General features: G+C 43.1%; 2 protein-coding genes across 4 annotated transcripts in view; one reads left to right on the top strand and one right to left on the bottom strand.

Annotated features, from left to right (window-relative positions):
- The window catches only part of CHD7 (chromodomain helicase DNA binding protein 7), a 211870-nt gene extending 204542 nt beyond the window's left edge, over positions 1–7328 (bottom strand). For all 3 annotated transcript variants that reach the window (XM_066266185.1, XM_066266186.1, XM_066266191.1), the window contains exon 1: positions 6980–7328. The gene's annotated coding sequence lies outside the window, so the exon portion shown is untranslated. The remainder of the gene's footprint in view (positions 1–6979) is intronic.
- LOC136329777 (uncharacterized) lies at positions 6013–7401 on the top strand. The gene is made up of 3 exons (XM_066266417.1): positions 6013–6113; positions 6198–6990; positions 7210–7401. The coding sequence occupies exons 1-3, from the start codon at positions 6013–6015 to the stop codon at positions 7399–7401; spliced, it is 1086 nt and encodes a 361-aa protein (XP_066122514.1).
- The last annotated feature ends 14155 nt before the right edge of the window (positions 7402–21556 follow it).

Below are 21556 nucleotides of genomic sequence, written 5' to 3'. Positions count from 1 at the left end.
CAACCATGTTATAAAGTCCCCCTTTCATAATAATTGGAAAAAAGTGACTTTTATGATAACTTACATACAAAAGTAGTTTACATATACACTAAAGATCGGGTAAGTATTCTGATCAAGGATGGCACTTTCTTCCACAATTACTTAAGTATTGTATTCACTTCTACCATACCCATGCATGACTGCAATCAGTTCCTAAAACTCAACTCCCTCCCTCCACTAAGAGTACAGTGGGACCCACTAGTTATCTTTTGGGAGCCAAAAGACCTTGTCCCAATATGTAACTAGTAACAAAAAGCAGATTCCAGAATGTGGAGATACAGAAGAACAAAAAGTCTGTTCAGCATAGATTCTAGTCTCAGTCTATGATGAGGGAACTCATACAAAGTGTTACATAGTAAGCAAGGAACAAGCAAAGTGCTACACATTATACAAGGAATAAATGAAGTTATCATGTTAGACAAGCAACAAAGATTCCCTCCCCTCTCCCATTTCATTGATCCCTACCAGCAAGCCTTGGTAGGCTGGTTCACCATGCACCAACATCTTGGGGGAAGCTAGCAAATTATTTTGGAAAGTTTTGGAATGCTACTATAATGGTACCATGGTCCATTACTGGCTACATCAGTCATTTGCTACAAGAACTCATAAACTATCTCATCAGGAGCTCCCTACCTCAGTAAACAGCATCACCAACCAAGTCAGCCAAGCAGGGACTACACTAGAAACCTGTATTCCCTGACACCTTATTCTCCCTGAGAACAAATCTATCCTCAAGTCCTAGTCATTGAACTTCCTAAATATTTCTCAAATCTGTCCGTTCTTCTCCATCCCCATGGCCACCAATCTAATACAAACCATTATTTCCCCATCTCATGGACCACAGAGCAGGCAAGATGCTGTTCCCCACCTATTCTCCTTCTTCTGTTCCACCCACCAATTCAGTCTTCACATCTGCTCATGTCTAGCACTGCTTAACATCCACTGGTGACCTCTGCTGCTGCTGCTGCATGTGTGTGTGTGTGTGTGTGTGAGAGAGAGAGAGAGAGAGAGAGAGAGAGAGAGAGAGAGAGAAACAGGCAGATAGGGACAGACAGGAAGGGAGAGAGACAAGAAGCATCAGCTCTTCATTGCGGCACCTTAGCTGCTCATTGACTACTTTCTCATATGTGACTTGACCAGGGAGCTACAGCAGACCGAATGACCCCTTGCTCAAGCCAGCAACCTTGGGCTCAAGCTGGTGAGCTTTGCTCAAACCAAATAAGCCCACACTCAAGCTGGCAACCTCGGGGTTTCAAACCTGGGTCCTCCGCGTCCCAGTCCTACACTCTATCCACTGTGCCACCACGTGGTCAGGCATCTCTGCTGCTTTTTAAATAATCCCAAATTCCATATCCTGTAAGCCCTTTCCAAGTTAGCTTCTATCTGCCCCTTCAGTCTTGTCTAGCTGCTCTCTAATGACCTCCCCCTCCAGGTTAGCCAGCACTGCCCCCTTCTACCATCATTTAGATGGCAGTGCTAAAGCCACTTCTTAAGAGGTAACAAACACCCCACATGGCTGAATCCCTCATTCGCTCCTCCCAGTATCCACTACCTATGATGCTGCAGTAGTTCTGTCCATTTTATGTGTGGGCTGGCCATGTCTTCTCACGACACCACTGTATCCTTAACTCAGACCACACCCAGCACCTTCCAGGTAGCAGGTACTCAATAAACACTTGAATTGATGAGCAGGAAAAGTGACTGTAATCCAGAGTTGCTTGCCACTAGAGCCAAGCCTGACAGCTACAGCAGTAGTGTGTAGCTAAAATAGCCAATAAAGAAAGCTTTTCTGATTCCACATTGGCTAAGCAAACAAACCCAAAGACCAATCAGCCTTTTACTACCAGGTTCTGCTTCTTCACTACTATTCTACTTTTTTTTTAAAGACAGTCTTTAACTTTCAAAGTAAAAATAAAACAGAACCCTCCAAAAATACTTTAGAGAAAACTATCATGTTCGCAGTCACCTAACATCAGTTAAAAGGTACAGGAATCTAGTTTTGGTAATGAATACATACATGCTTCTAAAATGAAAACAGTAATCACATTCTGCAATAGTATCTCTGCATTCTTATAGATGGAGAATCATAGCCTCCTCCCCCCCCCCAAAAAAACCCTCCAAACCATTACACAATAGAAGCAAATAAATTACTGTTGGCTGAAGAATATCTTTAAGAGCTATGTTAGCAGATGCTATAGGATTCTCAACTCAAAAGGTACTGGAAGTCAGAACATCAGAGGGAGAGAGCTAGATTCTTCCAGAGGCAGCTCAGTCATCCTCCAAAGACAAACTCAGCACCTGCCCTGTCCGCACCAAGCTAGGCACCGGGAGGACAGCTGTGACTGAGACAGCTCTGCAATAACTGGGTGACCAGCCAGAGGCAACTCATTTAATTAATCTCTCTGGGCTTTAGCTCCTTACTCTGTAAAATGAGAAAGTTAGACTAGCTCTCTAAGGTCCTCATGCTCTAAATATCCAAAGATTCATTAATGATTTGTAAGATAAATTTCTATTTGACAATATCATTATGATTTCCTATTCCTATTTGTTATTTTTATCATACAGGTGTAATTTAATTTAAGATTTGTAATATGTCAGTACAAGTAAAATAATAAGAGAGCAGTAGTAGTGTTTTTAATTACCTTCCCAGCTTTTACCCACCACCATAATCAGCTATGGACTTCTGCCATAATTGCAACCTCACCTGAGTAATTAAAATAAATAATTACATCTTCATATTTTTGTAGAAAAATTAAGTGATCGTTTACTCCCAATTTATTTTATATTTTAACATTATTTATCTATCATCTTTGAATATGTTTTTCTGAGAACTAAAACAAAATCATTAAGTTTTCTAGCAAGAAAAGAAATTTTATTTCCCAAACTAATAAAGGTATAATGGCTTTAGAAACCTAATAAGATACAATAACTAAATTCCAAACTTCTAATGGCACAAAATGAATAGCTCATAAAATGATACACAAATGTGTCCCTGTGAATGAAAAAGGCAATTAAAGAGTCACACAGGGCCAATGTGTGCCTGACATCATCTCACCATCACCCAAAATGCTCCCTTCTCCATCTTTTTAAGTGAATGTAGCTATGTGACCCATATCTCTTTTAATGCTTATCTATATACGTCTAGAAAGCATTTGAACACTGGAAGTGAAATCCTTTATTACAAAGCTAAAGTTTTAAGGGCCATTCTTTTGTAGTCACACACTTTGCTCAATCTTGACTAAGCATTTTTATTCTTGCTATGCCTTATTTATTGTAGATGTTTATAAGATGACCACAGTGTCTGCTATCAAACCCAAAAGACTATATATGGATAATAAAGAATAAAAGATAACTACTATCTCCAAAGTTAATCTTAAAAGTGAAATATATTTGGTTACCTATAGAACTCTCTCCTATTAGATGGTAAACTCTCTGAGGGAAAGCACTGCCTCTTCATTTGTCATTTACACACTCAAAGCTTGCCAATGATTGCTGAAACAAAAGTAATTAAAGGGATATGACTGCATGGCAGGAACCTTTCTTAAACATGAAGAATGAAATGCTGTAAGCCAAGGTTTGAAATAATGACTTTAAATTTAGCATGTAGACTGTTCTCTCTTATGGGTTACATAGCATGAAAATAAGAGCACTCAGACAGTATTCTTTCTTAGAGGAAAATGTTATTTTCCCTTTCATCTAATTGCTTAAAAACTATACTATAAATATCACATTGACTGCATCTGTTTGAAAAGTTGTAACCCTTCTTTGATACAGTATTTGAAAGTACTCCTCATGTATTCATTTTAACTCAACAAAAGTAGCACTCTCATGAAAAAAGTTTTGGAATTGTCCAAGTCCAAACTGATTAAAAACTAGATAAAAGTACAGGTGAATCTATTATCGTACTATTTTAAAGCTAAGTTACTAGAGCTGTTATTTAAAACTTGACTTCTATATTTTCACCTTGGGCAAAAAGAGTTATTTTTTCCTCAAAAGACGAAAGTAATGTTTGAGTTTTTAACCATCACCCTTACCTATATATACACAACCTATATCACTTCTCTATCCTGACTTCCGTGTTAAGACACAGAAAAGGAAGTAAATTTTTAACTTAATTTAAAAATAAGTTAACTGATTAAACAAATATAACTAGAGTTTGGAATTCACATATCAGTCTTTTATTATTACTTACTTCTTAACTAGAAACTCATTTCAATCTTGAAAAACCCAGAATAGACTTTATCCCACTTCAATTTATTGGCTTGCAGAGGGAGAAAAAAAAACAAAAAACAGCAAAAGGACATAAATGATAAAAAGTCCATAGTGCTAGAAAACAATTCTTGAGTGCCACAATGAGGCAATTCACCTGTTAAAGCCTCCCAAAGATCCACTATGTCCCTTTATCAGGTAACCAAAAAGGGGGAAATGCCATATTTCAACTATTTGGCAAAATAAGAAAATTTAGTTCCTAAAACTTGCTGCAAGCCCCTTTCTATTTCCAAATTGTTTACTTAGTAACTTTTTCTATAGCACAGATTTTTTTTTTCAGGGAAAATAAACTTTTCTTGAGCAAATCTGGAAGACATAAAATGTCTCCTACTTATTATCACCTAGAAAGGCAAACCACGTGCCCCAAGCATCTAGCTTTCAGCCTCTTTATTATCATTGTCAATGAATGGGCCCCAGTCAAATGAAAGCTGCCATTTTAGGGTAAAGACTGTAGGGCTACTGTTGTGCAACACCAAGACAAAAACACTCCGCGACAGATGTACTCTGGGGGCTGGGAGACGGATTCAACTTCATAAAATCACTGCTCAAGTTATTTCTGAAATAAGAATGACCCAGTACTTACACATTACTACAATCTAAATGGAATTATAACTAGGATAAATCAAGTTCCCATGCTGCTAAGGTCATAATCACTAAGATTTTTTATTTTTTGTCATCCTCAGAATTGATCTGTGAGGAAATAAAGACAAGTTTTTTTTTCCTATTTGATTATTACCTATAGAGAGTACGCCCCCTCCCCTTATCAGGAGAGGATAGGGGGGAAATACACTCAACCTTTTTGAAACGTTTACCCACTGCAAAGACGGCTTAAATTAATATGTTTAAAAAATCAAAATCAGGGCCTTCCCACAATCCTTTAAATTAAATTAAAATATTTAATACATCCCAAAAATCAAGCCCAAAAGAAGTACATATTTCAAGATAACTTATTTTAACCGATTGTTAGATAATATACAATGGGAAACTAAAAAGTATACTTAGCAAGTGGAGAGCTGGATAGTGTATCTAATTCTAGCAATTCAAAAGGAAACTCTCCATGTGGGTTGCTACTTTTCTTTTGTCCATTGTCTGTTCAGAAGAGGGGGGAAAAACTAGTTTAAAATCAAGGCGTGAACAATCTCTAAAAGTGACCTCCGGGAAAACCGTCCGACCCAAGCAGGAGCACTCCCCGCGCCGCCCGCTCTATGGGGGCGCTCACAAAGCGGGCGGCCGGCCGGGAGTTTGGGGTGCGCTCCCACGGCGCTGGGCTCCTCGAGGCAGAGCCGTTCGGAGAAAGGCGGCTCGGTAATGATGGCTGCTCGGGGCCGGCGGCTCCTTCCCCGGAGCCCCCCGACCCCCCTTCCCGCCCAGGGTCCGCTGCCCTCCTCACCGCCCCCCGGGCCGCGCTGGCCCTGAGCGGACGCAGAGCCCGGCACCACAGCCCACGGGGTGCCCGCGCCCCCGCACCCCCAGTGAGCTCAGTCCCCGGTGCGAACCAAACAAACAACGCGTCCCCCGCCGCCCTCCTTCCTCTCCCCGCTGACCGATTGGCCTCCAGCCACCTCCGCCGTTCACGCTCCGAACCAGCGATCCCTGCGGGGGCAGAGCGCACCCGGGCCACCGCGGGGGCCACCTGGTGACCCCCTCCTCGGCCGGCTCGAGGGTGGGGGAGCGAGTTGCCTTCGGGGGGTTAGAGTCGCTATTATGCTGCCGCCGCCGACGCCGGCCAGCTCGGCAAGGTGGAGTCCCCTCGCCGCGCCTCTCCGCGATCGCCCCGGCCCCGCTCCCTTTCTTCTCCTCTTCTCGTACTTGGGAACCGCCGGGAAGCCCGGGGAGCCCCGGGAGCCCCGGACCCAGGGTTCGTAACTCTGGGGCCGAGGCTGGCACAGGCTGGGCTCAGGACGCCCCCAGCGCCGCGTGTTCACACCGCCCCCGCCCCACGCGGCACCCAGCGCACTTTCCCCGCCGCCGACCCACCTCGCCCGGTGGCCGTCCCCGCGCGGGCCGGCGCCGCCGCGCCAGGAGGGACGCACTTTGTTCGCGCCGGTGCGGCCGCCGCTCCCGGCGAGCGCGGCGTGGTCGGTCCGGAGCGGGGAGCGGGGGGCGGGGGCGGGAGGCGGGGGTCGCCGCCGTCCCCGAGCCGCCGCCGCAGCTCAACCGCCCCGCGCCCGCGCGCCCATCGCCCACTCGCACTTGAGTTGGAACCCAACTTTTCCTCCTTCCTTTTTCTTTCGAATAGAGCCGGCAACTCGTGCTCGGCGCCGGCGGGAGGAAACGCGCTCGCGCTCCCCCGCGCACAGACACGCTCCCTCCTGTCCCCCGTCCCCCCCCCCCCCCACGCCGGCAGCACAACAAAAAGCCATTTACATGCGAGGAAGTGACCCTCAGCCGGACCGCGCGCCCCCGCCACCGCCGGCCCCGCGTACGCAGGCAAAAGTTGGGGCGCCGGGAGGCGCTCGGGATGCGGGTTCGGGCCCAGCGGACGGCGACACTAGCGACAGAGCACAGGCGGCGTTGCGCTCCTGCGCCGGCCCCGACCCCCGCCCGCCCTCGCCCCTCGCCCCGCACACGCCCAACTCCTCGCTCCCAACTCCTCGCGCGGCCCCGGCCCGGAGCGATTTCCTGCCGCCGCCGCCCCTCCCGCAGGCGCCCGGCGAACTCTCGCGCTCACCGGGTCGATCGGTCGGGCTCCTTCGCTGCCCTGTGCCAAGGGGAAAACAAAACGCAGAGCGGGCTCCGGAGTTGGCTGGGCGGCCGCGGCCAGGGGGCTGAAACCACGGGCGCGGAGTTGGCCGGGAGCGAACGGGGCTCTGGCGAGTTTCAGGGTCTCCGGGTCCCCGGGCCTCCTCCTCAGCGGCACTCCTTTGTGTAATTTCACTCGATTCAAGTTTAATCCGATAGTTCCCGAGCACGAGCGCGTCCGCACTACCACGGCTCAACCCCCGCGCCGCCGCCACCGCTGCTACCGCCGCCGCCGCCGCCGCCGCCGCCACCGCGGCCCCAGCACGCCAGCGCTTGCGCGCACCCGGCACGCCGCGCGTGCCCGTGCCGGCTCCCTTCGTGCCGCGCCCGCGCCCGCGCGCCGCCACCTGACGTCAGGCGCGCCTGGCATAATTTATGCAAGAATTCGGCCGGGGTGGCGGAGGCCGAGGGAGAGGCCGAGAGAAAGGGGGCGGCGCGGGGCTGCGGGGCCGCAGGCGGCGGAGGGCGGGCCGGGCGCCACTTCCCGTCCGCGGGCGGGCGCCGGCTCTGCGGGCGGTTCTTTCCACCCGGCCGGTGCGCGGCCGCCGCGCAGCATGGCTAGCAGGGCTCCTCCGAGCGCTCCGCTGCCGCTCGGCAGCGCCGCGGGCGCGGGCTGGAGAGGGTGCCACGTTTCCCCGCGCGGCACCTTCCCTGAGTCAGGGTGCGCCGCCCCGGGGCAGGAAGCGGCGGCTCGGAGCCAGCAGCGGTCCTCCGGCCACAGCAAGGGGTTTCCAAGGCTACGCGGACGGCAGCGGCTTGAGGGGTTTGGATGTCTCTTCTGTAATTATCCTTCAACTTGAAATTATTTTCCCATATGAAATTATTTAGAATGGACACATTCTATTTCAAATACATTTATTCCGCCTCTCTACATTGCCTTTCCTGCCTCCTCTTTGACAGAACAGCGGATCCACTACTAAATCAAAAAGTTTAACTAGATGCAGTAGCTTTTGTTGAATTTGTTGCCGTGCCAAAAAAGGGAGAGACAGCGCAATGGTTATGAAACAAAGAAATAGGTTGTGTGCCCATTATTAAACGTGTCAGGACTAGAATGTTTTAATCATTCTCTGGCAAAATGGCACTTTTATTTGATATCCTAGTCTTAAATAACCAAGCTTCTTATTCTGATTCTCTTCCGGATGCAAAATAAATATTAAACCTGGAGAAAATTTTCTTTTACTAATTTTCCTTTTAGGCGATAAATCTACCAACCTTTATCAAGCACCTTCTTTCTATGTGCAAAATATCGAGCTGTCAACGACTGTACACTTTAGGATTATTTTATTAGGTTAAGGATGACAAATATTTTTAAATCAATTAAGGAACTTACACAACCAAAGGAAGTTTTAAAATAGATGCAGAGTAAAGCGACTTTGTATTATTGGATTCCAGAATAAACAGAAAAATTACAAAACTATGCAAAATATACTTTCTCTTCATTCACCACCTGTTGTGCTAAGACTTTAGGAATCAGAATATTTCTATTTGGATAAAAGAGTGATCAAAACTACGGTATTTTGTAATATAACTATTACAACTATTCAATAACTAAGTTTGAATTCCTAGTCTTAATCAATAAAATATTTATTTTTCCTATTATATATTTGTTACATTTTATTGTTGTTTATAGAAATCTACTGGTTTGAACTTTCATCATACATGCATGGGCGAAAGTAGGTTTACAGTTTTAATACAAACAAATAATACAATAATTAATAAATAATGATGTAAGAATAAACTCTCTTTCACATACTAATACCAGTAAACTTACTTTGCCCACCCCCTTTAGATTTGAGTGTTTTAAGAAAGATAAATGATTCATTGAAAGGATTCACAGATAAACAGCAGAGAAGATTGACCCCACAAAAAATTCTGACATTAAAAAATTGGAAAACACTAAAATCAACTTCTACGTTTTTTATAGTCTTATTTATATAAACCAAGAATCAGAATTCTGAGGTTAGCTTTACATTTTCATTAAGTTTACATCTCCCAGTGAAAGCATAAGGGGGATACTTTGGTGAGGGAGAGAGAGAGAGACAGAGAGAGAGAGAGAGAGAGAGAGAGAGAGAGAGAAAGCAGGTGGGTTAAAGACAGGACACACTAGTACCTGACTATATTACACAACCTAAAAGTGGTGGTAAAGGACTTTCCTTTTACTGAATACCCTAGCTCACTGTCAGATGTACATGTATTTTAAGTCAGTTTACAAGCTTAAAAAAAAAAAAGTGGTATCTACATATAGTAACAGCATATTAGTTAACATTTAATCAATAAATAGTATTAAGTGACTATGAGGAGATATCCCTTACCCTTGTATATTTCACTAGAAAGTTAGGACACTTCTCTTTGAAACACATGAAAAGTGGTAAAATAGTACAGCACAAAGCTCATAGTGAAAATGAGCTGCCCTGCAGCCTTCTCTGGATTCATCCTCTCTCCTCGTTGCCACTGTCCTGACAATGGAAGAAGTCTCTAAGCTTTTCAAAGTTGTGCTGGTTCAGAGCTTGAGGGGCATTGAAAAGCTGAGTGCCTAAAGGGCACACTCCTAGGCGGCCCTGGCCTACTTACATCCTAACTCCTACCCCCCACTATCTTTAGCCTCCAATGTTTCCTCTCCGTTTGCTTCACTATTGAAGTTTTCCCAATGAGAATAATTTGAATTCACAAGCTTTTCTTTTAAGTATGCAAATACCTTAGGGAGAGATAAAGGACTCTGGGGTCATTCACAGATGAGTGTAAATTCAACGGGTTGTTTTCCTCCCAACACTAGCTATCACAAACACATTTTAAAGATCTATTTATATTAATTCAGCATTGAGGTGCCTAAGAGGTTCCAGGCATTGTTCTAAGTGCTGGAGATACAGTACTGAACAAAACAGGCCAAAACGCCTGCCCTGTTGGAATTTACAGTCCAATGGGCTGATAATGTTGATTTAGTAGTAAGAGAAAAAGGTAATTTTGCGGTCTGAGTGTGTTGTAGCCAGAGGACAGGGAAAGGTTCTAGGGACCTAGGAAGTAGTGGGTCATTAAAGAATGAAGTGGGTGCCCCCAGAAAGTTGAGAAAAATACCAAAGACAACTTGGCCCATTACAAAAAAGTTTTCTAGACCTCATTAAATGAATGAAAAGTTTCTTCCAAGAACTCAAACTCATGCTAACTGATCTATATATAGTTCAGCTACACTGCTCCTTAGCAAATCAATACTTGTCTTTGGGAAGTCATATGTATCAACCGATAATACTTCATGGTGAGGGGGAATAATACGCAAATCCAAAACAACTGAAATTTACCCCACTTTAGAACATCTTCCTATTTGTTCTTACAAGTGTTGTACACTTAAAAATGTTACGTAAATTACACTAATTCCAGTGTTGAGAACAAACCTTGATGCCCTTTTGAATCTGATGTTTGAAACTGTTCAGAATCAATTTGCAAGTCATAGAAAATAGCTCTCTTTAGAGCCATGTCTCTTTCTTTCTACTAAAAGCTTTCTTATTCTACTTCATCATTTACCAAATCCGCATCCAGATAATTCAGGTGAGCTCCAATGTATTGCCTTTAAATGATGAAGATTTACTGCCGTTGGAAATACGTAGAGTGCTCACTTTGGCAGTCCATATAAAATTGGACCGAGAGAGTAACATGGCTCCTGAGCAAGGGTGACCTGCAAATTCATAACGTATTCCAAATTTTAAAAAGAAATGAAAATATATAGAAAAATTAAAGCATAGATATTTAGAAGGCCATATTTAGAGTCTAAAATGCCAGAGAAAGTATGAAATAGAAAAGTCTAAAAAGCATTTACTGCACCACTAGAATTGCAGCACAACTTCCCTTTCCATAAGGGAAAGAATCCAGTTGGGAATGTAAGCTCACTCTCCTTAGTCCACTCATCATGGAACCACATGCTCTGAGTTTTGGCTGGCAACTGTCAAGATTCATAAAGTCAAGATATCAGGTGAAAAGAAAACCACTAGGACTACCATTAGACCACTGTTGGCTCCCAAAGATAGCACATTTAACTAACTTTTAGCAAACATTCTATTGAATGTCTACCATGTGCCAGATTCTCTGTTAGCGTTGGAAAACATAGTTGGCTCCCATTCTCAAGAAACTCATGGTTTGTGGCAGCATAGAGAAAGGCAAGATCCTTGCTGCCTAGGACAGCAGAGAAGGCTTCTTAGTAGGGAGACTTGAGCTGGGTCTTGAGTAGGCACAGGAGTTTATCAGAACGAGGGAGAGAAGAACTCCCAATAAACCACAAAGAGGTCCGGAGGTTTCAAAGCCCAGTGAGTGGAACATGGAGGGTGACTCAATCTTTCTCCTCAGTCTTCTCTAACCCCCTTCGAGTATAAGTTGGCTCCTTCCTTGGTTTTCCCGAAGGTACCTGTCTCCACTGATACTGGCTTACTATAATTATTAAGTTATAGTTCATTCCTGTTCTATCTTATCATTGGGATGTGAGCTACTTGGGGGCAATGACTGTGTGTGTTGTCTGTCAATACCCTCAGTGGGATTGAGGCTTCCATAGAAAGAGTGCTCAGTAGATATTTACTGATATAAATGGGTTGGGGAGGTAGTAGATTAGACTAGAGAAGTAGATAGGGCCAAGGAGAGCTCTACCCCAAAGATTTTTAGCGAATCATTGAAGAGCTCAATAGGAGACGACAAGTCAGATCTGTCCTTAGAAAGATCTCTGTAGTAAGTGAAGAACGGGGGAAAGCGGACCAGAAGCAGGGAGAAGAGTGAGGAAGGCCTCATAACACAAGAAAAGGGAAAATGTAAAAGCTATTACCAACTTCTTTGTATTGTTCAGACTGAAGAAGTTACTAAAAGCTTGTCATGCAGGCTGTCATCCCATAGGGAAAAGAAGGCAGAGCTGAAGAACCACTCTACTCTGTGGTGGAGAAAGGAAGGCACTGCTCCATCTGCGGAATGTGGAGCCGTGGGTTCCAACGTGCCCCGCCACCAACCCGGAGCAAGACACTTTGCCTCTTTCTCCCCTGAGTTACCATCTCCAGCATTCTGTGACTTGTCACTGAACTCATCCTACGTAATATTAGGCAATACCTAAAGTTTTTCATTGTCTCCATTTCTAGACAAATGAATGGAAATTTATAGTGCAAATTTAGCAACTACAATAGCATACTTTTATAAAACATTTAAAATGGGAAAATACAGTGTCTTGTTCATTCTATAGTTATTGAGCACTTGGTGTGCATCACACACCGTGCTGGGAATTGCAAAACAAAAATAAAGCAATCCCCTGCCTTGGGGAGTGCTCTGAATCTATTAGGGGTGTCAGACATTTAAGCATTAGGGGTGTCAGTCATTACAATTAAAATGGGTACCAGAGTGCTAATATTGGGTACAGTAATAGCATAAAAGAAGGGACAACTGATTTTGCTTCTGCCCAGATCGGAAGGGAAAGCTTCACAGAGGATGTTAATTTAAACTGAGTCTTCAGGGACTCTGCAGATGGCAGAGGTGGGGAGGTACACCAGGCAGGAAAACTGTCCAGACCATCCATGGCACAGATGGCTAGTGTTGGCATTGCAAGGAATTTGGCTCACAGCACAGCATACATAGGAAAGGGCAGGAAATGAGAACAGAAGTATAAGTAGGACCAGATCAAGAAGGGTTTTGTAGACTATATGAAGAAATCTTCACCTTATTCCATAGGTGATGAGGAGCCATGAAAGAACTGTCAGCAGGAAAATGATCAGAAATGTGGGTATGTTGGCTTGTGGACCAAACCTCAAAGCAGGGAGGCAGTGAGTAGACATTGGTGAGGGTCAAAGTATAACATGACAAGTCCCTTGACCAGGGCAGCGTCCCAAGTGCTGAAGATAAAGAAATAAATATGAAAGATATTTAGGTCAATGGTTTCCAGCATTTTTACACTTGAGGACCAGTAAAAATAGGAGAATTATTTCAGGGACTGCTAAGGCAGAAATCGCCCTGAACATACAAGTAAGTTTGAGTAAGATAATTTGGTCTATAATCTTCAGACATCAGAGTGATTAACTCTTTTGCAAACTAGCATGAAATTTCTGTGGACCTGCAGTTGAAAAACACTGATTTAGGTGTCATATATGTTCAGCTTTGGTGAGTGATTGCTGGCAAGTGAATGAAAGGGAGGAGTGGAGATTCACTTCTCTATTTCCTCCTCGAGTGACTCTTAACTATAGTAGTTGCATCGTTAATCAAGATAAAGAATTAGAGCCTGACCTGTGGTGGTGCAGTGGATAAAGCGTTGACCTGGAAATGCTGAGGTCGCCGGTTCGAAACCCTGGGCTTGCCTGGTCAAGGCACATATGGGAGTTGATGCTTCCAGCTCCTCCCCCTTCTCTCTGTCTCTCTTTCCTCTCTCTCTCTCTCTCTCCTCTCTAAAAATGAATAAATAAAAATAAAAAAACCCAATAAAAAAAAAAAAGATAAAGAATTAGAAACCGGAGTGGTTTGTGGAAGAACACAGGACTTTGGTGTGGGAATTCAAGGTGATCTGTGGAATATTCAAGTGGAATGCCAATTAATATATGAGAACTTAGCAGAGTCATCTGATCTAGAAATGTAGGTATAAGAATTATGAGCTATAAATGGTACTTAAAGTCAGTGGCAAGGATGACATTGCTTAGGAAAACATACAACATGAGACAAAAGCAGGCTGACAACAGGAATCTTTAAAATAACATGTTTTAATAATTTTAAATCTGTTACTTATTGTATATCAAACCAACCCAAAATTTAATAACTTTAAACAAATATATATATTTAATAATATAAATTTTATATATATATAATTTATCTGGTCGATTTCCTGGGAGTTGGGCTTAGTTGGAAAACCTAGGAGAACTGACTGTCTTCCTCTCCTCATTCCCCCCTTCCTCTCCTGTCTTCCTTTTGTTCAACTTGATCTTTCATCTTAGTCGTCCAGATAGCATGGCAGTCTCTGAGGAGTGTCCCAAGAAGGCAACCCCCAAACACAAGCACTCTGCCGGCTTCATGTATGGCTGGTGTTCTTCTGGCCCAAGCAAGCCACATGGTCAAGCCTCGAATCAATGTGTGTATAAACTGTGTGACTGCCCAGAGGAGTGATTCATCGGGGGACATTACTTACCCGTATAAATCACATGTTAAGACACGGGGAAAAAAACAATTAAGGAACACATCAAAAGAGATTTCATTGAAGAAAACTCATAAAGATTAATCTGAAAGGAAAAATAAGACATTAAGGGAAAAGAGTTTCTAGAAGGGAAGGGGCAACCATGTCAAATGTCACAAACAAGTAGGAAAGGAATAGCAATTGTTCATTAAATTCGATCTTGTTCACCTTTTTAATTTCTAGTGTTGAGGGTGAAAGCTAGATTGCAGGGGAGTAAGAAAAGTAATGGGAGATGGTTGGTGCAGACTTCAGACTCTAATTAGACATTTGGTTATGAAATGAAGAGAGATGAGTAGTATCTAGAGAACTCACATAAGAAGAGGATAGTAGTTTTGGGGGGTATTGTTTGTTTTTTAAATAGCAGAGTGATAAGCATTATTTTAGACTAAAAGACAGAAGCTAGGGGAGAGAGAGAGAGAGAATAACTCTCTACAAGAGTCAGGCTTATTGGAAGAAGATGTGATTACAAACTCAGAGTTGATGGGAGAAGTGACACCTCTTTTTCTAAAACCAAAGAAAGACTGGTGAAAACGGCAATAAGTTTATACACTGGGCTAGGAAGAGATGTCAGAAAGTTAAGCAAATTCAATTATAATAGCTTCTATTTTATTACTATTATTATTCAGGGGTCAATCATCTACTGAGATTAAGATGTTTCTGGGTGGTCAGGAGACTTGAGGAAAGTGTGTAGAGCTAAACTGCGAAAAGAAAGGATTCTTATTCAGTCTCCTTGAGTCCTTAGCTCCTGTTGTAGTGGCACCAAGTTGTCATACAACTTCCTTAAGTGACGTTCGCCACTGAGGAAAAAGATTAACAATGGTGAGTTGCCAGATTAAGCCAGGGGAGTCACTGTCCTCTGTGGAGACCCAGAAGGATCTGTGGCCACATAGCCAGAGCAGTTTGTATTGTTACCTAGAGCCATGAAAAAGCCACAATGATGGGTCTTTTGTTTGAATGAAAGACATGAGTTATATATGGCTATAATATGATATGTAGAGACTTCTGGCCATCTCAAATGTTTCTCTTTGGAAATAAATATGGTAGCAAAAACAAAGAAGTAGCTAAGCATTTCTCTTCTCCTGCTATTCCATTCACTTCCTTGGTAGCTGGTTAGCTCATTTGGTTGTATTCCAGTTTTAACCAGGCCAAGGCTTTGGTGCTGTTTTTGTTCTGGTAATCTCAATAGTGTCATGCAGTATATTATCAATGTAACCAAGTTCTTAGACAATTCTACACTAAACAATGTCAAATTCAGAGTTGCGCTTTGATATGTAAAATGAAAACAGGTGCTAATTAAGTTTGCCTAACTATATAACTTATGTATAGGACCTCATGATGTTCCCACATTTAACTCTGGTTTAGATATTTGCCAATAACTTGTGCTAGCACGCGATACTCCAGTCCTCTTCCTCCTTGGTCAAAAGGTTCACAGAATGTTAGATTTGGTTTTTGCAGATCATGGACATACAACCCACTTTTACAGATGAGGAATCTGAGGCTTGAGAGGTTGCTGCCCTCCTGTGAATGACGGAGACGAGATTCAACACCGGTTTTCTAAACCCTGTGTGTGCTCGTCCCTAGACAGAAATCATGTAACTGCCAAAAGTCTACTTGCTTTTCTCATGACTCAGTATGAACCCAGCTCCTGACATCCAGTTGTTCACCTTCGTCTGCATTAAAGGGAGAACGTCCCGTTGAAAAGGCAAGTCTGCACCTTGATTTTCACAAGATCTTGCTTGAGGCTGCAGCTCTGGATAAGACTGACTTGAGAATTATGCAACCAGTTTTAATTAATCCCTTTCTCCTCGTTGGAAAACTAACTACTCTCCACCAAACTAATCCACGTTGAAATATGCAGTCACAGGAACCCACATAGTCAGTACAGCACGCCCATTTGTGGGAGGTTGGCTCAGGGCCAGCACCTAGGACTGAGTGTAGCACGTGACAGATGCTCCCGGAATGAGTGTTGCATTTAATACTCTGAGTTAAGTGGGATACACACAGAAAGCAAAAACAAATTTTAAAAACTATCCTGTGTACTTGAATCTGAAAGTAGAACCATTCCTAATTTTATCTTAATTTGTATTTTAGCGTAGTTAACTTCCACTCAAGTAATTACTTTTTAATATATTTATAATGTGTTTATAATATGAGCAAGCTGCTCTACTAGGGCTTTTCATTTAGAAAGGTAGCAAGAATTCCTAGGAACCCCTCTCTTAAGCTCCTCCCTGGAGCATCTCCAGCAGGTAGTGCTGCTGCTAACTTCAGTTCCAGGGCAAAGCTACGTGGGATCCGAAAGGCAGGCGCTGACCGGACGCAGAGCGGCACCCTGCCTGTCCTCATTCCTACTTCCATCCTCACAGGGCTGCTGTGGGGCCCTTCCCCCGAGTCACTCTTAAGTCACCTATGTCTGAAGTAATTTAAGTATGGTTTCATATGTGTTACCTACAGCGTATTCATTTACTACCCCTTTCAAGAAAAGAAATGGTAGCATCACCAGCCCTGACTCTGGAGGGTAAGATAGTACCTGTGAGCTCAGAGTTGGCACAGATCAAGGCAGTGCAACAAGAATGACTGAATTTAGGGGGAAAATACTATCTTCTAAAGTGTTTGTGTTGCCCTTGCTTCATGTTTTTTGTTTGTTTGTTTGTTTGTTTGTTTGTTGAGAGAAAGAGAGAGAGAGACCGGAGGGGAGAGAGACGAGGGGCATCAACTCATAGTTGCAGCACTCTTGTTGTTCATTGATTGTATCTCGTATGTGCCTTGACAGGGCTAGGGGGCTCCAGCCAAGCCAGTGACCCGTTGCACAAGCCAGCAACCTCAGAGTTTCAAACCTGGGACCTCAGTGTCCCAGGTTAATGCTCTATCCACTGCACCACCACCAGTCAGGCATCATACCTTTTTAAATAAAATGCCTTTTTAAATGATAAAATATACATAATATAAAATATACCATTTTAACCATTTTTAAGTGTACAAGCCTATGGCATTAAGTACATTCACAGTATTGTGTAACCATCACCACCATCCATCTCCAGAAATTTTTCACCATCCCAAACTGAAACTCAGTCCTCATTAAATAAACACTCTCCATTCTCCCTCCCACCTGGCCCTGGTAACCTCTACTCTACTTGTTGTCTCTATTTGCCTATTTTAGGTACCTAAGTGAAATGATACAATATTTGTTCTTTTGTATGTTTATTTCACTTAGGACAATGTTGAGACATCCGTCAGAATTCACTTCCTTTTTAAGACTGAATAATATTCCACTATATATGTTTTATTCAACTATATAAATGCACCTTATATTCCATTATATATATATTTCTTTCTTTATTCATCTGCTAATATATATATACAATAGAAGTTACACGGAATGAAGTGGCTATTTATGTAGTGATTGTTAAAATATATATATATATATTTCTTTATTCATCTGTTGATAGAAAGTTGGACTGTTTCCACCTTGTAGCTATTGAGAATAACACTGCTATGAACATGGGTGTAGTGTCATTTTTTTTTAAAGACTAGAACCCCCCTAATAAATGTCCTGGTGCTTTGTAACTCTTTTTTTTTTCCTCAGACCAGTCCATGCCAGCTTCCCTCCTCCCTTTGCCGCCCCAGGGTGACGGCCTTGTCTCTTGTGAGCAGAGTCAAGGCTGGCTTTCTCATGTACTGCTGTGCTTTCTGCTTGGAGTGGTTCTCTTGCGCAGTCCCTACTCTCGCCTGTAGATGCGGGACCTCAGCCCCCTCAGTCCTTCTTTTCAGGAGCTGAAACCTAGTGTGCCTCAAGGGCAAGCCTTTCTAAACCGAGCTGTAGGTAGTACCACAGGTATATTATAACGTGTAAAATTTCAACAGAAGACACATGTGCCTGATAGGATGATGCTAAAAGACTTTCTCAAGTTAAGTTACTCCTAAAATCTTTTATATGATAGAATTACTTACTACTTGACTATTTACTGATACCATTGACAGTCAGCAATTACTAAGCTTCTCCTGTGTGGAAAGTGCTATGCTCAGGGGTTCTAGAGGAGTATACTAACTGTAGACATAGTCCCTCTATTGCTTTCAGAAAGAATACATTTAATCAGACAGATATAAACCCTACGGCATAACTACTCAAATAAGGTATGGTTTATCTTTACAATAGAAGTTACACAGAATGAAGTGGCTATTTATGTAGTGATTGTTAAAATCATCAAGCTATACAGTTATATGAAGAAAGTTTAGATGCCGATGAATGTATATGGTATGTTCAGAGATGTGAGAAAAAAAGGATGCAAAGACTTATAAGCATACACATATATATACACAGAGGGTCCTCGGGTTATGACAGTTCCTTTCCTATGACAGTGATGTAACCCAAATTTTGGTGTAAGTCAAAACACACCCTAGCCTAACACAAATGGAACACTTGTGCTTTTAACAGTCCAAAATTACATAGGCAAGCATACTGGGGCACACCAACTTCCTCACTCACATGCTGTGTTACTGTGTATTCTTCCGCTGTGCACAACCAAACCAGTTAACTCACATAGTCTGTAAGTACGACGCTAACAGCATAAGCCAAAACACTCAAATCTCAATTTTTTAAAGTTTTTATGGGAGTGATCATCGTAAACTCGAAACATCGTATGTCGAGACTGTCATAACCCGAGGACCCCCTGTATACATATTCATGTCTGTGTAAACTGATATGAGGATTCATGTGTGGTTGTGAATGCAGAGGCATGTCTGGAATGGAATACAAGAGCTAGCAGTGGTGATTGCCTCTTTTACCTGTACAACCCTTTTTGTACATTTCAGTTTCTTAGTGTTCCCACATATCTTCAAATTTTAAAATACGTGGCCCTGTTCAGGTAGCTTATTTGGTTATAGCGTCATCCCAGCATGCCAAGGAGGGGTTCTATCTCCTGTCAGGGCACATGCAAGAAGCAACCAATGAATGCATAAATGAGCGGAACAACAAATCAATGTTTTCTTCACTCTCTCTCCCTCTGTCTCTCTTTCTCTTTCTCTCCCTTGTTCTCTCTCTCTCTCTAAAATCAGTCAATTAAAAAAATTTAATGTATATAAAACTAACAATAAGAGACAGTGTGTAGGAAGTGGTATAATGAGCAGTGTACAAACAACATGAAGGGCTCTCAGAGGAAGGAAGGCTTGCTCTAGGCGGGGCAGTCAGGGCTGTATATGGAGGAAGAGGAGCTTCCAAACTGCAATGTATGGGATGGATGGGCTTTGAGGTGGAGAGCTGATAGGAGAGTAGGGTGAGGCAGCATTCCAATTAGAATACACAAAATAAGCACACTAGGAGTCATATGAGGTAAATCAATTAATTGACTGCCTGGATAGAATGTGGTCATATTTTATTTACTTAATATATTCACTGGCTCATTCCAAAATGCATATGGTAAGATGAGTAACAACACAAAATCATTAAAAAAAGAAATAGAAACTGAAATCAGAACCTAGGGCAAATAGAAAATTTCTAATGAAAAGGATTAACCAGTTACTGGGTTTTGAAATTGTATCTCAGTTTGCTGATGGCCAGAGTGAAAGAAACACTAAAAATAGATAGCTTATTCTTATGGAATGGAAGCTGGTGTACCAGCTCTTTGAGTACCAGTTCTTTCTGTCAAATTTGGTAAGGAGACAGTGAGCGACAGCCTTGGCAGGATCGGTGTAAGCCAGGATAATGGTCAAGGGCATCTTGGTTGGAGGTCATCTACAGTGCAGATGTTCAGTGATCAACCTTTAAAAGTTCTTGGAAGAGTAGATGAATGTTATTACTCCTAGAGAAATTTCCCTAAATGTCCCTCTCTCAACTGAGAGCTCTTTGTGTTGTTGGGTGTTTGTGTGCTTGGCTTTTACTGAGAGCCAAAGAGCAGGTGACACGAGGGCAGAACCTAAGTGGCTGGCATTCTCTTTTAGCTGCCCATGGCTGGTCACATGTTTTAGGACCAGACAAACGGGTAGTAGTGTAAATATCCTATTAGGAAAGTTGAGAAAGTTAGCCAGGGTGACAGGCAGCTTCTCTACCCCTCGTGTGAAACCCCTGGTGTCCCTTGAGACAAACCCAGGACGACTCTCAGAAAGAAGCTTTACTTATTCTGGTGCCAAGATAATTGTTCATTCAAGTTTCCAATATATCCGCAGTGCTCTAAACCTTTTTAAATCTATTGGTTTCCACACCTCTGGAAAACAGCCAATTCTGAACAAGGGGAACTGTGTGGGTTAGGCTGGAAATGTAGGTGGGGATCAGACTGTTGGAGAACTCTCAGTGGTTTAGACTTGATTCTATAAGTAATGGGTCGTCACTAATGGTCTATGAGTAGGAGATACATGGTAAGGAGCACATGATGTATAAGTAGTCAACTGTGTTTATGGAATGAAGTTGAGGAAAAAGAGGCCGGGGGGGGAGGGGTATGAACCTGTATAGAATAATCGGTGTGAAAATCAAAAGGAAAGGTTGCTAACACTCCATAGAGAAATAACGGGCATGTGTTTGTGACTGACTATGGGAGCTGAGGAAGAGTGGACCATGGCCCAAGTGATTTAAAAGAACAGGAGAAAATGCAGAAACAGATGGGGTCAGGAGGGGATTCTTGCGTAGGGGAAGATAAATCTGTTTTTAGACATGTTGATTTTGAGATGATGTGAGGATATCTAGGTAGAATGATCCAGAAGTTACCTGAAGGTAAAGGAACAAAGCTGAACACAGACTCACAGGCCACCTAAATAAATGAGATTCCTGATGGAAGTGTGAAATCTTCCTGCCATAGAAATAAACTCGAATCAGATCGCACCACTAGATCTGACTACAGTTTACTGGAAATATGGGAAAGTGGAGGAATGAATGTGTTAAACAGCACGTGGGTTGTGATCAGCAAAATCCAGAATGTAGAATATTGCACAGGACAAGTTAGCTGGTGTTTTTTACAAACAAATTGCAAGGGGTAAAAAATAGAGGGAAAGAGAATCTTAATATTAAGACATCTAAAGCCCTGGGCAAGTAGCTCATTTGGTTAGAGCGCCCTCCCAATATGCCAAAGGTTGCAGTTTCAGTTTCTATCCCAGGTCAGAGCACATTCAAGAACCAGCTGCCTGACCAAGTGGTGGCACAGTGGAGAGAGTGTCGGCCTGGGATGCTGAGGACTCAGGTTTGAAACCCCAAGGTTGCGGGCTTGAGGGCAAGCTCATCTGGCTTGAGTGCAGGGTCACAGATTTGTGCATGGGTTCATAGACATGACCCCATGGTCACTGGTTTGAGCCCAAAGGTCATTAGCTTGAGCCCAAGGTCACTGACTTGAGTAAGAGGTCATTGGCTTGGCTGGA

Source organism: Saccopteryx bilineata, chromosome 3, assembly GCF_036850765.1.
Source record: "Saccopteryx bilineata isolate mSacBil1 chromosome 3, mSacBil1_pri_phased_curated, whole genome shotgun sequence".
Lineage (NCBI taxonomy): Eukaryota > Metazoa > Chordata > Mammalia > Chiroptera > Emballonuridae > Saccopteryx > Saccopteryx bilineata.
Note: the sequence above shows the minus strand (reverse complement) of the source record. Positions and strands in the feature narration are given on the sequence as shown.

Bases quoted from the DNA above. Each gene is read 5' to 3' on its own strand.
- LOC136329777 (XM_066266417.1), top strand. From the start codon at position 6,013: ATGCTGCCGCCGCCGACGCCGGCCAGCTCGGCAAGGTGGAGTCCCCTC. The intron at 6,114-6,197 runs GTACTTGGGAAC...AGGCTGGCACAG, and splicing joins CCCTTTCTTCTCCTCTTCTC to GCTGGGCTCAGGACGCCCCC. The intron at 6,991-7,209 runs GTCGGGCTCCTT...TTAATCCGATAG, and splicing joins CGCGCTCACCGGGTCGATCG to TTCCCGAGCACGAGCGCGTC.